The sequence below is a fragment of the Phodopus roborovskii genome, unplaced genomic scaffold, assembly GCF_943737965.1.
Source record: "Phodopus roborovskii unplaced genomic scaffold, PHOROB, whole genome shotgun sequence".
NCBI lineage: Eukaryota > Metazoa > Chordata > Mammalia > Rodentia > Cricetidae > Phodopus > Phodopus roborovskii.
Window position 1 is genome coordinate 326,144 of NW_026126443.1, and position 14,099 is coordinate 340,242.

General features: G+C 39.4%; 1 protein-coding gene across 2 annotated transcripts in view; it reads left to right on the forward strand.

Moving 5' to 3' along the window:
• Positions 1 to 11,930, forward strand: part of Tgfbr1 (transforming growth factor beta receptor 1) — a 61,084-nt gene extending 49,154 nt beyond the window's left edge. For both annotated transcript variants that reach the window (XM_051187768.1, XM_051187769.1), the window contains exons 6-9: positions 365 to 521; positions 2,699 to 2,823; positions 3,853 to 3,983; positions 7,719 to 11,930. In XM_051187768.1, the coding sequence (XP_051043725.1) occupies positions 365 to 521; positions 2,699 to 2,823; positions 3,853 to 3,983; positions 7,719 to 7,844 (539 nt within the window). In that variant the 3' untranslated portion in view covers positions 7,845 to 11,930. The remainder of the gene's footprint in view (positions 1 to 364; positions 522 to 2,698; positions 2,824 to 3,852; positions 3,984 to 7,718) is intronic.
• The last annotated feature ends 2,169 nt before the right edge of the window (positions 11,931 to 14,099 follow it).

Genomic DNA, 14,099 nt, shown 5'->3' on the forward strand with positions numbered 1-14,099 from the left:
AGCTTAAGTTACTGTGAATGTAATATGTATTCAAAACTTGAAACCTAACTGGAAATGTGTAGCTTTTAAAAATTTGAATGTTTTTCCAATGAAAATCTCAGAAATCTGGAAATTTACTTAGAAATCAACAAACAACTTTTTCACCTTAGTTTTTTAATTCTTAGATTTATATTGTCTGAATGTTTAAACTGAACTTCATCCCTTTTGGCACAGTGATTGACTGAGGTTAGTAGTAGCCTAGTTGTATAGGTGATGTAGCTGAAGTGTCTTCACATTGGAATAGGCTAAAGCTTTGAGATCTAAAAGTAAATTGTGATTGGTACCACTTGTTAAGCAGTCATGTCTAACTCTTGGTTTCCAATAGGAAAGCCAGCCATTGCTCACAGAGATTTGAAATCAAAGAATATCTTGGTGAAGAAGAATGGAACCTGTTGTATTGCAGACTTGGGACTGGCTGTGAGACATGATTCTGCCACAGATACAATTGATATTGCTCCAAACCATAGAGTAGGCACTAAAAGGTACACTTAGGAATCAATGGTGATTAATAATGCCTTATGTCAACTTCTTTTCTTTCATATTTTCATACGTGTATCTCTTCTAAAACTCACACTTGAAACTCACACTTTATTAGACTGTTGACAAGCTTTTAGAGTCTTTGCTACTTTGAAACCTAGTTAACAGAATTGAAAATGAGCCTATTGATAGAGCAACCCTTCTAGAAAGTATTCATTAACTTAATTAGGTTAATTGTAAGAACAAAATGTTAGGGTTTCTATTGATGTAAAGAGACACCATGACCACAGAAACTCTTACAAAGGAAAATATTTAATTGTGATGGCTCGATTACAGTTCAGAGGTTCAGTCCATTATTTTCATGGTGAGACAAGGTGGTGTACAGGCAGAAATGATGCTAGAAAAGGAGCTGAGAGATTTACATCTTGACATTCAGACAATAAATGGTCTGTCTCACTGGCTACAGCTTAAGCATATATGAGAACTTAAAGCCTTCCTCCACAGTAACATACTTCTCCAACAAGACCACATCTACTCCAGTAAAATCACACCTCCTAATAGTGCCATTCCCTGTGGGGATCATTTCCTTTCAACCCACCACAAATAATAATAGTAGTCTATAGCTTGCCATAGTTTCTGTACTGTAGCAAGCATGTTTTCATATTTTCTGTTGTCTTTCTTCTTTAGAATGTTTGTGTTTGCTGCCCTTAAAACATACATTCCTTAATGTCACTCCTGTCTCAAGGAAGCCTTTTCTAGTTCCTGATATAGGACAATGATAAATGATCATTTGAGGCATTTACTTTTAACTGTTCTCACATTATGTTCTAACCGTCCATTTATGTGTCTGGGTCTGTATATTCCATTGATTGGATTGTAAGAAGCTTAAGAGCAGTTTTGTGTTCCAGGTATTTGTTGAAATGCCTAATACACTTTCATAAACGTTTGTTGCATTCATGCATTCTCAAAAGATCCTCCATATATAGGTGTTGTTATTATTAATTCAGATGAGAAAACCACCTTGTTAGTTAAATAATGTGATCCACTTCATGTGCCTGGCAAGCCAAGATGAACTCAAAGCCTTACTGTATTTAAAAATCACTCACAACCTTTCTTCACAGCTAATTCCTTGAACATGGAAAAAGCCAGAAAGCTTTAGTCAATCTAAATATAATTACAGTTTCTGGGTTCCATGGAGACTGACTGGCTGAGGGAGCCTTAGTAGTGGTTGAAGGACTTGTAGCTGTAGCAGGATTTTAGAAACTTCAGAGCTGGGCAGTAGTGGTGGTTCACTTGATTTCCTGTACTTGGGAGGCAGACTTTTGAGTTTGAAGCCAGCCTGGTTTACAGAGAAACAGGGCAGCCAGGGATACAAAGAGAAACCATGTCTCCAAAAACAAACAAACAAACAAACAAACAAAAAACCAAAATAAACAAATAAAAACAAAAACAAAAGGAAAAGAAAGGAAACTTCAGAACTCAGTATTTAGTAATGTAGCATCAGCATGACTGACATTCCTTGTATCATTTCATTTGTTCCTTCTTTCCTGGTTTGTTTTTTTGCTGTTTTGGTGAGAGGGCTTCCAGATTAAAATATGTGATTCCTAAATAGTAGATGAGGGTGGTGTACATTAGGGATTTTGTAATAACCACAGCTGTTCAGTGTGTGTCTTTCATAACCATCATCAGAAGGCAGGTGACATGGAACTGCCATTTCAGCATTTCATGAGATTTAGTCAACATCATTAATTTGCAAACCAGTTTAGATACTTAATATTTGTTTGAGTCTGATATAATTTCAGTTATGTGAGTTTTTTGTGCATGTATAAGGAGGTCTGAAAGGACTGACCCATGTTAACACTTGGGGTAAGGGGGTGATTTTTTTTCTCACCTTGTACTTTATACTTGGGGATTATTTTTTTTTAATAGGAAGTGTAAATCATTTTTAAAAACAACAGAACCACAATAAAAAGAGAAGAAATTTGCTTGGTTTGATATTCAGACCCTTGGGAAGCAAAGGCAGGTGGTTTTTATAGCAGCCTAGTATAGATAGTAACTTTTCAGGCCAGCTCAGTCTTCATAGTGAGACCCTGTGTGTCTGTGTTACCAGAAGTAAAAGACAGTGTATGAGATAGTAACTAATGTGCTTTGTAGTGGACTGAAATGCTGGCTTCTTTTTTAGGTACATGGCCCCTGAAGTCCTAGATGATTCCATAAACATGAAACACTTTGAGTCCTTCAAACGTGCTGACATCTATGCAATGGGCTTAGTGTTCTGGGAAATTGCTCGGCGATGTTCCATTGGTGGTAAATTGCTCTCCTTTCCCCAATAGTCTGTCATGAGAAGTTAGTCAAGAGTTTTCTTTTCTCTTGACTAAAATTTTACAGTCAACAGTCTGACAGATGACCACTGAGAATGCCACAGGAACAAAAGAGAAACCCCACCAACACACAGCCTTATCCAGAGTCATGTTCTGTTACTGTTTTGCTGTTTAGTCTCAGTGTCATAACCTAGCCCCTTGTTACCTTGGATTTAGTTATTTGAAAGGCGGCCACCTGAGAAATTGTTTTTAGTATGGACTCAGCTACAACATTTAAAAAATAAAAACACTAGTTGTTTTTTCCAGCTTGAATGTTGAGGATCTATATACATATGATGACAATTCATTAACATTGTGTACTTTTTAGATTTTGGTTCAACTTTTGCTTTTATATTAGACTGACAAGTTGTCAGTGTTTGCTCAGACATTGTCTCTTAGACTTAGGAATCTGCGTGAGACTAAGAACTTGAAGGTTTGAGACAGTGAGGGATAGAGTATGATTGGTGTTATAGCAAAGGACATCTGATTAACAGCCACAAACAGAGGAAAGGACTTGTGGAATTCACATCTCCTTATAAGAATATGTCCATGTATCATCTTCTGCCTGGTAGAGTTATATTCATAGCGTCAGCCTGGTTATCACAGCATACTAGATTCAAAGTGGCCTTGGTTTCTTTTCTATTGCTGTGATACAATTTTCCGGCAAAGGCAGTCTAAGAGAGGAAGGGCCTGTGGTTCCAAGTTACAGCTACCATGGAGGAAGTCACAGTGTCTGTCTTCCAGGTGATTCTAGATTTTGTCAAGTTAACAACACTATCCTTCACAAAAAGTGCAAGCTCAGTGATGACTCACATAGGTGGGTTATTGATGCAGATGTGGGTGAGATACATAAAACTGAATCTCACTTCACTTACCCAATGTAGAGATGGGCCATAGTAATGAACCTCTCAAGTAATCCTTCCAGTGATGTTGCAGGAGCTGATTAATGTGGATTTTTTTTTTTAAACCAATACAGGAATTCATGAAGACTATCAGCTGCCTTATTATGATCTTGTACCTTCTGATCCATCAGTTGAAGAAATGAGAAAAGTGGTGTGTGAACAAAAGTTAAGGCCAAATATTCCAAACAGATGGCAGAGCTGTGAAGTGAGTGTTTCCTTTTGATACTAGGCTGTTCGCTAAACTGTTTATACTTAGGAGGCAGAAATGTGTCACTCTTCTGTAAGAAAAAAGCCTTGAATTCTTTTTCTTTTTCATAAACTAGTAAGTAAAAATAGAATAATTTGCTTTCTTGAGAGTATTAAAAGGGCCATGAAACATTTGCAGTGGTCAGTGACACATCTGAACATTGTTAGATCTGCCATATGAAGTCAGGTGCCTTCTGTTGAAATGAATGCCTCCCTTTAGCCAGCGTAGCCCGAGCTCTTTGACAGACACTGGGCAAGAATGCAGAGGACTGTTAGTGCTAGCTTGGCTCCTCTCAGACTCAGATGTGGGCAGGCTGCATCAGTTCTCTGGGGCTTAGCATCCTTTGTAAGGTGAGGAGCTTGGGTACCGTCTTGCAGAACTTCAGGTGTGTGACCTGTATTCCTAGGACTCTGTAGGACTACTCTTCAGGAGGGAGAGAAGGGGTGGAGGGAGAGAAGGGGTGCTTTCCAACAGTCTGGATATAGCTTTCATTGACAGCTGTTACTAGGATGCTAGTGCATCAGGATGTGCCTTCCAGACTTGAAGTTTTGTAGTTTAGGTGGTCTTTCAGAAAAAGAAAAAAGAGTTGGACACCTCAGTAGTTCTCCATGACATCAGTGTGCTCTGTCTGGGGTGGCTGAGTTGGTAGAGTGCAAGATTGGCATACCCAGAGATCCAGGTATTGCTCCCCAATACCACTTTAAGGCAGGGTGGTGGTACATAGGTGTTAGTCCAGTATTCCAGAGTTAAAAGCAGGAAGAACAGGAGTTTGAGCTTAACTTCAGCCAGTTTCTGGCCAACCCGGGCTTCATGAGACTAGCCTATCTTAAAATAACAACGATGTTAGAGCTCATCATGGGGCCCGAGGAATTATACCATAGTGGTATTTTGTGATTTTAGGAAAGTGCCTCTTGTACTTTGGTAATTTCTGCAAAGCTCTACTGTTTATTGTTGGAAAAGTAACAAACATAAGCATTCCTAGAAAAACAGTCCAGGTAGACTACCCAAATGTTAATAACAGATTACATGGGGAAAGCAAAGCTAAAGAGAAAGGACATTTTTCTTTTCCTTAAGAATTTTTTTTTAGAATAAAAAAGTTTTTTTTGTTTTTTTTTTTTTTTTTGATATAACATATCAAGCAAAATGTAATGTGTAGACCCAGAGAGGAGAAAGCTGAGTGTGTTCAGAGTCTTCATGTGATAGAACTTGACAGATGAGGTTGTGCTCAGGGTAAAATTGTCTCTGGTTACTTGAGAACACAGATTGAAGTACTCACACATGTTTAATAACTGAAGCAGTTTAAACAGATGGCTTTTAAGCAGGAAGAAATTGGTTAACATTAAGAACATATACAGTGCACAATTACTGTTACAGTATGCTGACTAATGCCATCTTTGCCATGTTATTTTCTCAATTTGGTTACTAGTTTTCTGTGTACTTATTGCTATTTCAAGTTTGTACTTTTCTAGGGTTTAAAAGTCTTAGTCGAGAGTCTGGAGAGATGATGGCTCATCGGTTAAGAGTCCTCACTGGTGGCTCTTACAGAGGACTTGGGTTCAGTTCCCAGCACCCACATGGCAGCATCTGTAATTCCTCTTCCAGGGAATCTGATTCCCACATACACACATATTTGTAGGGAAAACATAAATGTATATAAAATAAAAAGAAATTATAAAAGTCTTAGTTGAAACGCATAAGATTATGGAACTGGCTATGCTTGCTGGCATAGGCCTCTAATCCTAGCTGCTTAGGAGGCCTGCAGGAAGGTCACAAGCTCAAGTCCTGCCTGGGCTACAGAGCTTTAGTGTAAGGCCAGCCTCAGTAATGTAGTGATTGAGACCTGTCAGAATGAAACTTAAAAATACACAAAATTCAGCATTCAGCTTCGTGCCAGAGTGACTACCCAATGTGTGTGAAGCCCTGGTTGAGTGTCCAGCACATGCATGGGTGTGTACATAGACCCTGTTTCCAGTCTGAACTGGTTGGTCCGGGGTCACTGTACGACTTTTGTCCTGGAATTCCTTTCACTTTTTCTGTCCTATCTGGGCCTCTGTCTTCCTGTTTCTTTGTTTACTATTTAAATTAGACATTTCCCTTCCTACTGAGAATAGTGCTTTCCTCCCTGGCATAGTTCATCTTCTCTAAATTGTTTTCCTTTTTGGCATTTACCACCCTGGAAGTCTGTATTTTGCACCAATTTATTAATTGGCTTATCGCTGGAGTGCAGGCTTTTGAGGACAGGGATTTCATAAATTTGTTCATTGCTGTATCTAACACCCACAGAAACATTTTGTTAAATATGTGTTTAAGGAATGTATATGTATGTATTGCTACATGGTCCTTTAAATCTAGAAGTTTGTGTTTTCTCAGAAATACTTCTGAAGAAGTCTTAGGTAGCCTCCCATTTCTTCACCTCTAGTTACCTGAATACAAGACTATCTCCCCTCCCGTTTTTTGTTTGTTTTCTTCTTCACTTATTGGAAGAGTTATCAACTTCATATTCTAATTCTATTTCTCCATGTGTATTCTCATTCTCCCTCCCCTTTTCCTCCTCCCCATAACCCCCAACTTTACCTCTCTCTCACATTTCTAATTTCTAGAAGTACTTACTTGTTCTCTGAATGTTCCTCCTATACACTACTCACAGAAGTGTATTAGTTCTCCATCACTAGACATTTGAGTAGTGCTGTAGTATAAAATACAGGGACTGGAAGTAACTAAGTACAAAGACTACACAGAGAGAATAGACACAAACAAAACACACGAACCAGTGATGTATATCAGTGTTTGTTGGTGGTGGTACTGGGGCCTGAGCATAGGGCCTTGCACATCCTGTGCAAACACTGTTCCAAGGAGCTCTGCCCTGCCCACTAACAGGAGAACTTCCATATGGTGTTCTCTGTCTACATCTTCTTTTGGTTTCAGTTTCTCCATTTCATGTTACTTTTCTCAAATGTATGATCAGACCCTTTTCACTTTTAATGAGGGTCTAGGTGCTGGTTGGTAGAGCCCCTGTGCCCTATGACTGGAGCTTACCTATGTCCTCTTTAGGTGATCTCTCTGGGTTGTTTTCTTAGAAAGTCACTGTTGGTAATCTGTTTAGGCCTGTTCTCTTGGACTGCCCAAATCTCCAGAGGAGATACTTTCAGAAGAGTGTGTACAACTATCACTGCCCTGTTGTGGGAGAAAGCTTAAGTATGAGGACCCAGTATGCTTCCAGTGTCAGATGCCTTCCCTTCTGCTCTGGAACCAGGAGTCTCAGATGAAAACCCTCAAGCCTTCTGCTAGAATTGAGAGGTGGCTGGGTTCCTAGCTGTGAAATGTTAGAGTGGACAAGTGCTGGGGTTCCAGTACTTTGAGCTCTTCTTCCTACTTTCTACCCTCAGCTTCCTCAAAAGTACCTGAAAATGTAGTTAAGGTCTCACCCAATGTCTAAGGTGTCATTGTGGGTCCTTTCTTTGGCTCAGTGCTGATTAAGGATTCAGCCTTTTGAGATCTGAGAAAGCTCCCCTGCCTTTCCAGCAGCTGGCATTTGGATCTTGATGGAACCTAAAGTCCTCATTTGCTACGACAAACAAAGCTAGACTAGGAACCTTATTCATATTTTTAAAAGTCACAGAGGGATATTCTTCCTAGGTTAATGGCAAATGGTGGTATACATGCATTAATTATTTTTCTCCTATTTTCTTGTAGGCCTTGAGAGTGATGGCTAAAATTATGAGAGAATGTTGGTATGCCAATGGAGCAGCTAGGCTGACAGCATTGCGAATTAAAAAAACATTGTCACAGCTCAGCCAGCAGGAAGGCATCAAAATGTAACTGAAGCTTCGAGGGAACTCTGCTCTCTTCATATCTGCTCCTGGGTGTGTTTGGGAGGCTGGTTGTTCTACCTCACTGAGAACGAGCAGAGGGCGCTGCTTCCTCGTGCTGCAGTGGAATATGGTCAATTGAAAGCTTCCCAGGGTTCCTCTAGGCCCAGAGGCAGCCACGGGGATCCTTTCTGTGCACTATGGATACTTCTTCCCAGGACTGTTAGAGAATGTTGTGTAGTCTCCTTTTGTTTTTATTAACAAAGCTTGGTTTTAGAAGATGACTGCTGGCCCTTAGGGAGCTACTGTGCTGATGGCCATCCGTGAGGTGAAGGGGCTGGAGCATCTGTCAGCTTAGATGAAGAAGCACTTGTGATTTTAACTCCTGGTTAGTACATTCTCAGAGGACTCTGAACCACTAGTTTCCTTGATTCACTTTGAATGTACTGTTTTTATAGTTTTTCAGGATCTTAACCTAACACCTAAAACTCTATAGTCTAAAAAAATGACCTCATGTAGGCGTGAGGAGCACAGTTGATGCAGTTGTATTTATGTATGGCTCCTGCTCCTTCACACAACATGCCTTCCAAGTGGGGTTGTGCTACACCAGTAAGTGCCACTTTTGCGTCCTTCTAAATGGGAATGAATAGAACTGCTTAAAGTCTGTGTTAAGTCCTGTATCATTTTCATTCAAAAAATTTATTTTTCTGAGTAACCTAAATCTTTTCTGGGTTTGCTTTTGTTTTTTTAAGTTTTGTGGTAGATGTCATTCAGTCTTTATGCCTTTCTCCTACCCAAATGTGCTTGAACCACTGAGGCAGTGCTGTAGCATCAATAAGCAGTTACTGGTCATGTGGGAACATCCCCACATGGAGCTTGGGAGCTTTGCAGTTGAGATGTGTTTTCTGAGTTTATTTTAAAATGAAGTGGCACTCCAGATGTGTACAGTGCTTTATGGTTTTAACCATTGTGGCAGACAGACTCATTTTTCTGAAAAGAGAGGTTTGTCTACTGCCTTCTGCAAAGTTGTGTGCTTTTCTGTAAGCCATTCTTTTTCTTTATCTGATCAAAGACTGTTTTTTTTTTTAAATGAATTGCATTTAAGATTCAAATGTGGTTAGTTAAATAAGAGGCCTTTTCTAGGAAGGCGGAGATAGTTAATTTGAATATGCAACAGGTGTACTGGGCTTTCATGTTATGAAGGTGAAGTATTTGTGGATTCTATCTTGGGAAGGGTAGAGTTAGTGGAGTTCTGAGGTCACTACACTTTGAGGAAAGCAGCTTTTAATTTAGTCTTTTATGTGTAGCTGTTGCAACTGCATGGTGACACCGTGGCACTAAATACAGTGCACCCTTGATGCTGAGAGAAGTGGCAGCCAACAGCCATTCTGAGTAGCAGCTCTCTTTTTGTATAATCTTGGCCATATGAAATAAATGAAAGTCGCCTGTTGGGTCTTCTCACCGGTGCTGGAGTTAGCTAGTTAAGCCTGATTTTACTTCAATGCTGTCAAGTCTTTGCCAGGTTCATATGGCTTTCAAAGTCCTTTTTATCACTGTGATCATATTCTGAGGGGAAAATGTTATCTTTGCTTGAGGCAGGATGTTGAACATAGCGATACCAATTCTGAGATAAAAAGGTCAAAATAACCTTTAGTGTTTAGTCAAGGAGAGATTGTGACTGTTGATGCTGAAGCAGCTGCTTTCTGTTAATGTCTTATCTCAAACCTAGAATGAATTTGAAGACTTTTTGGTCTTAAACCAAAGTAACTGTAGGATGAATGACATATTACATAGGCATTAGTGTCAGTTTCATGCATTTAAAAACATCATGGGGAAAAGTGCTTAGAGTTTAGTATTTTTGAATACAGATTTGAGTTTTTTCTGTAATTCTCATGTAAGTAACCATGAGGATTTGTTGTTACACTTGTGTCTCCTGCGTAATAAGCTCTAGTGTTATGATCAGGTACTTCTGGGGCCTTTGTTTGGTTTTTGTTCTTTCCATTTCTAACCTTTTGAGATCTGCTTTATGGAAATCCAGGGGACCAATGCATTTTATCACTAAAACTATTTTTATATAATTTTAAGAACATACCAAAAGTTGTCTGAGTAAAAGTTGTAATACAGTTTCTCACTTTCATACAAGGAAATGGGTTTTTCTGAAGACTCTTCTCATCACATCAGAGGCTGAAGAATCATGTTGTTCTTGCCTAAGTGGATAAAATGTGCTATTGATGAATCAGGGAACTTTTGTAAAGTTGGAATTTTGTTCTCAATTGAGTTTACATGTTTATAGCTGATTTTTTTTTTTTTTTTTTTGGTTCAGGGATACTTTGATAATCCCCAAGTGGCCAATATGAATATGAAAATAACTTAAAAGCTGAGAAAGGTCAGGGTTACTATGGCTATGACTACAGATACATCTGATTAGAAAAATACTTTTATGTTATTTTGTAATATAGTTTATTGTTTATATTGCCTATCAAAAATACCCCTTCCCCTTTCCAAGATGTAGTTTGGATAAAACATCTTCTGACAAATGACACATCATCTTGTCAATGAGAGAGCATGAGGTAAGTATGTATTACTGAGGCATAGATAACTTGGGCCCCTTATATTTTCAACTATAGTTCTCCTAGTCTGCCCTTCTGCTGACCCCTGGCCCAGAGACTTTTGTCCTCCACCCAGCCTTCAGCCTTGGACTGAAGAGCTGCTTTTGAGACCTAAAATGAAGTGGTTGGTGGAGGCTGTGTGACATTTTTCCACTTCCTTGAGTCATTGGATATCACAGGGCATGGTCTGCAAATATGGGGCCTGGGATACCCTTGCTGGTAGGTCTGCTTTGATGTTAGCTCTGGGTAGAGAGTAGGGTGACAGCTAGGTGGCAGCAGGAGTTGCCTCAGAAACAGTGGCCACCTGAGGATTGAGCCTGTAATCATTCTACTACAGTAGTACTCAAGAAGTGCCTTGAGGCCTGGTGTGGTGCCGTGGCCATCAAGAATTCCAGACTTTGGTTCTCACTGCAGATTTAAGTGGTCACTTGACGACTTTGCAGTCCATACACATTTGACAATTTCCCCATTGTCAGAAACATAAAACCAGTAACAAAGCACTAACAACATGCACACCAAAATCTGCCCAGTAGACATAGCAGGAGACTCCGTGCACTGAAAGAATGATTGTAATCATTCCTTGTTCCTTGGTCATGGGAGCATTCTGGCTCCACATGTGGAGATTTCAGATGCTGTTCTGTTACAGTTCTGCCGAACATGTCAATGTGTTGAGATTCTGAAGAATAGCTCAGATGGCAGTGCAACTTCATGTGTTGGATGTTGAAATTTCTGTGGGCTCTCTATAGGAAAGCTGAGGGCTGTCAGTACATTATTTTCAATCCTGTTATGCACTCTCACTTGTAAACATTTTAACAATGTGGTCAGTAACATTCAACCTTTTTCTTGAAACTTAAGGTGAATTTGAATTTTATTTTTCAATGAGATTTGTGAGTTGAATATCATGAACTGTGTTTTGATAATCCCTTTTTCACATTGTGCCAATGAAATGGAGTATTTGATATTTCTTTATATGTCAAGGAGATGCTTCAAAATGTCATTTGCTTTAAACTTAAATTACCTCTCAAGAGACCAAGGTACATTTACCTCATTGTGTATATAATGTTTAATATTTGTCAGCATCCTCCAGGTTTGCAGTTTTATTTCTATAAAGTGTGAGTATTATGTTGCTAAGTTACTCAGATGGTACTGTATTGTTTATATTTGTACCCCAGATAACATCATCTATACTTTGTTTTCTGTATTTTATTGTATTTGTGCAAAAACCTTTTGACTGTTGGTGTGATCTCTGCGCTTTCAGATATGTACAGATGTCCATAGAATTTTTCATTTAAGTTGAACGATTTTAAGAAGCCTGTGAAGAGAGAAAACCATAAACTGCATTTCCCCATAAGTTTTTAAAATTGTACATGGTATGTGTAGTAATATTCCAGATGAACTGTAAATAGAAACTAGGGAGATGCTTAAGTTACGTCCTAACACTACAGTAGAAAATGGAAGCAATGCAAATAAACTACTTTTTCCCACCAGTGGCTGCATTCTTTCCTGGAAGACAAAATGGAATAAGCTCCCAAGCTCAGTCAGGCAAGGTGTAGAACTATTTCATGAGTTTGTAGAACTGATTGTCTAGAAGCTACCCATTCTCCATGGCTGGTGGTCCCCTCCAGCCAGCCATAACTGCAGATCCTTCTTCACCCATTTCCTTCTCTGCCTCGATCACCTCTGCTCTGTTATATTGCATCTGTTTTTTGTTTGTTTGTTTTTGTTTTTTCTGCTTTGCTCTTGGGCCTCCTCAGGCAAACTAGGATGCTCTTCCTGGTTAGTAATCTTCATTTCATTCATTTTGAGCACCAGCATTTGTGCTGGATTTAATAATCAAATGGCAACTGTGGGGGGGATATTGGCTACCACAACAAATATGTTTCTTTTTTTTTTTTTTTTTTTTTTTCATTAAGTTGTATAAAGCAGTAACTACATACAACACTATCCTATTTGGGTCTGCAGCATAGATCAGGGCATGATAGCAGCACATGGAAGATTAGGAAATGGAACAATGTTATGAATAGGTTTTCCCACCAGCCTGGTGCCACAGCCGTGCCAGCCCCAAATAACACACAGAGACACTGTATTAGATATAATGCTGTTGGCCTGTTACTAGCATTTCTTATTGGCTAACTCTGCCTTAAACATTAACCCATTTCTATTAATCTAAGTATTTCCACGTGGTCTTGGCTTACCGGAGAGAGGGCCCAGCATTATTCTCTCTCCATCCTACATCTTTAGAGGCATTTGCAAAATGGCAGGCACGATTTAACCAATAATTTCATTAAATGAGCTGGTTATGGTGGTGCCTGCCTATAATTTCAACATGCAGGAGCTAGAAGGCCAATAATTTCAAGTTTGGGGATAGCCTGGGCCTACATGCCTCAAGGGAGCTTGGGCTATATAGCACAACCTATCTCAAAACAAAATCTCAAAGCCATCAGTGGTAGAACTGTTAGAAGAATATCAGCTAAAATGCCCCCAGGAGCACTCTTTAGATTCAGATGTAAATAGTTGAAAGGTGAAATTTATGGGGAAAATACATAATATTTGTCTTGCTTGGGGTTTCTATTGCTTTGAAGAGACACCATGACCATGGCAGCTCTTACAAAGAAAAACATTTAATTGGGGTGGCTTACATTTTCAGAAGTTTAGTCTGTTATCATCATGGTGTGACACTGTGGCATGCAGGCAGACTCAATGGTGCTGGAGAAGGAGCTGAGAGTTAATACATCTTAATCCACAGTTAGGAGGGCATACCACGTTTGCACAGTGTTGTTCTTTTGTTGCAGCTATCACCTATGAAACACAAACATGAGACTCAGTGCCCATGTGGAGGAGAGAAAGGGGGAGTAGCTGGTGGCCAACTGAAAGCAGGAGAGAGGGGAGGGAAGCGAGAGAGAGAGAGAGAGAGAGAGAGAGAGAGAGAGAGAGAGAGAGAGAGAGAGAGAGAGAGGAAGAGTTGGTTAGGTTGGTGGCAAACACCCTTTGAGCCATCTCACTGGTGTAAATACATGAAAACCTCATAAAAATCAAGACAATCCAATTTAAAAATAGGTGAAAGTTTGCTAGGCATTTTCCTAAGAAAACACATGAATGCCTATTAAAGCTTCATAGATGCTACTGATGACAGGTGTGGTGACATGCTTGTAATCCCAGCACATGGGAGACTGAGGCAGGAGGATTCAAAGTTTAAGGCCTGTCTGGGTTACATAGCAAGACCCTGTCTTTAATGTGTGTGTGTGGGGGGGGGGAGGGAGGAGGAGAAAAGACAATATATACTAAGTAACTGTTAACACTTTCCTTGGCAAAGTCCTTCACTGTTTCAAAAACAAATTGGATTTCTTAGAAAGCTAAACAACCCTGTTTCATGACTCAGCCATTCCATTTCCATGTATTTATGTGCAATAGACTTGTTGATAAGATAGAATATTTCCAGTGAAAACTGAATATTAAACAAAAAGTATTTATTGTAAAAATATCCTAAGCATTGAACAGAGTATACTGTCTGTGTTGTTTATCTGACACTGAAATGTAACTGGTCATCCTGTATTTTCACTTGCCAAATCTAGCAAATGAAAACACACCCACACAACAACTTTCATATGACTGTCTACAACAGCATTATTCAGAACAGGTGAAATGTTATCTGTGTT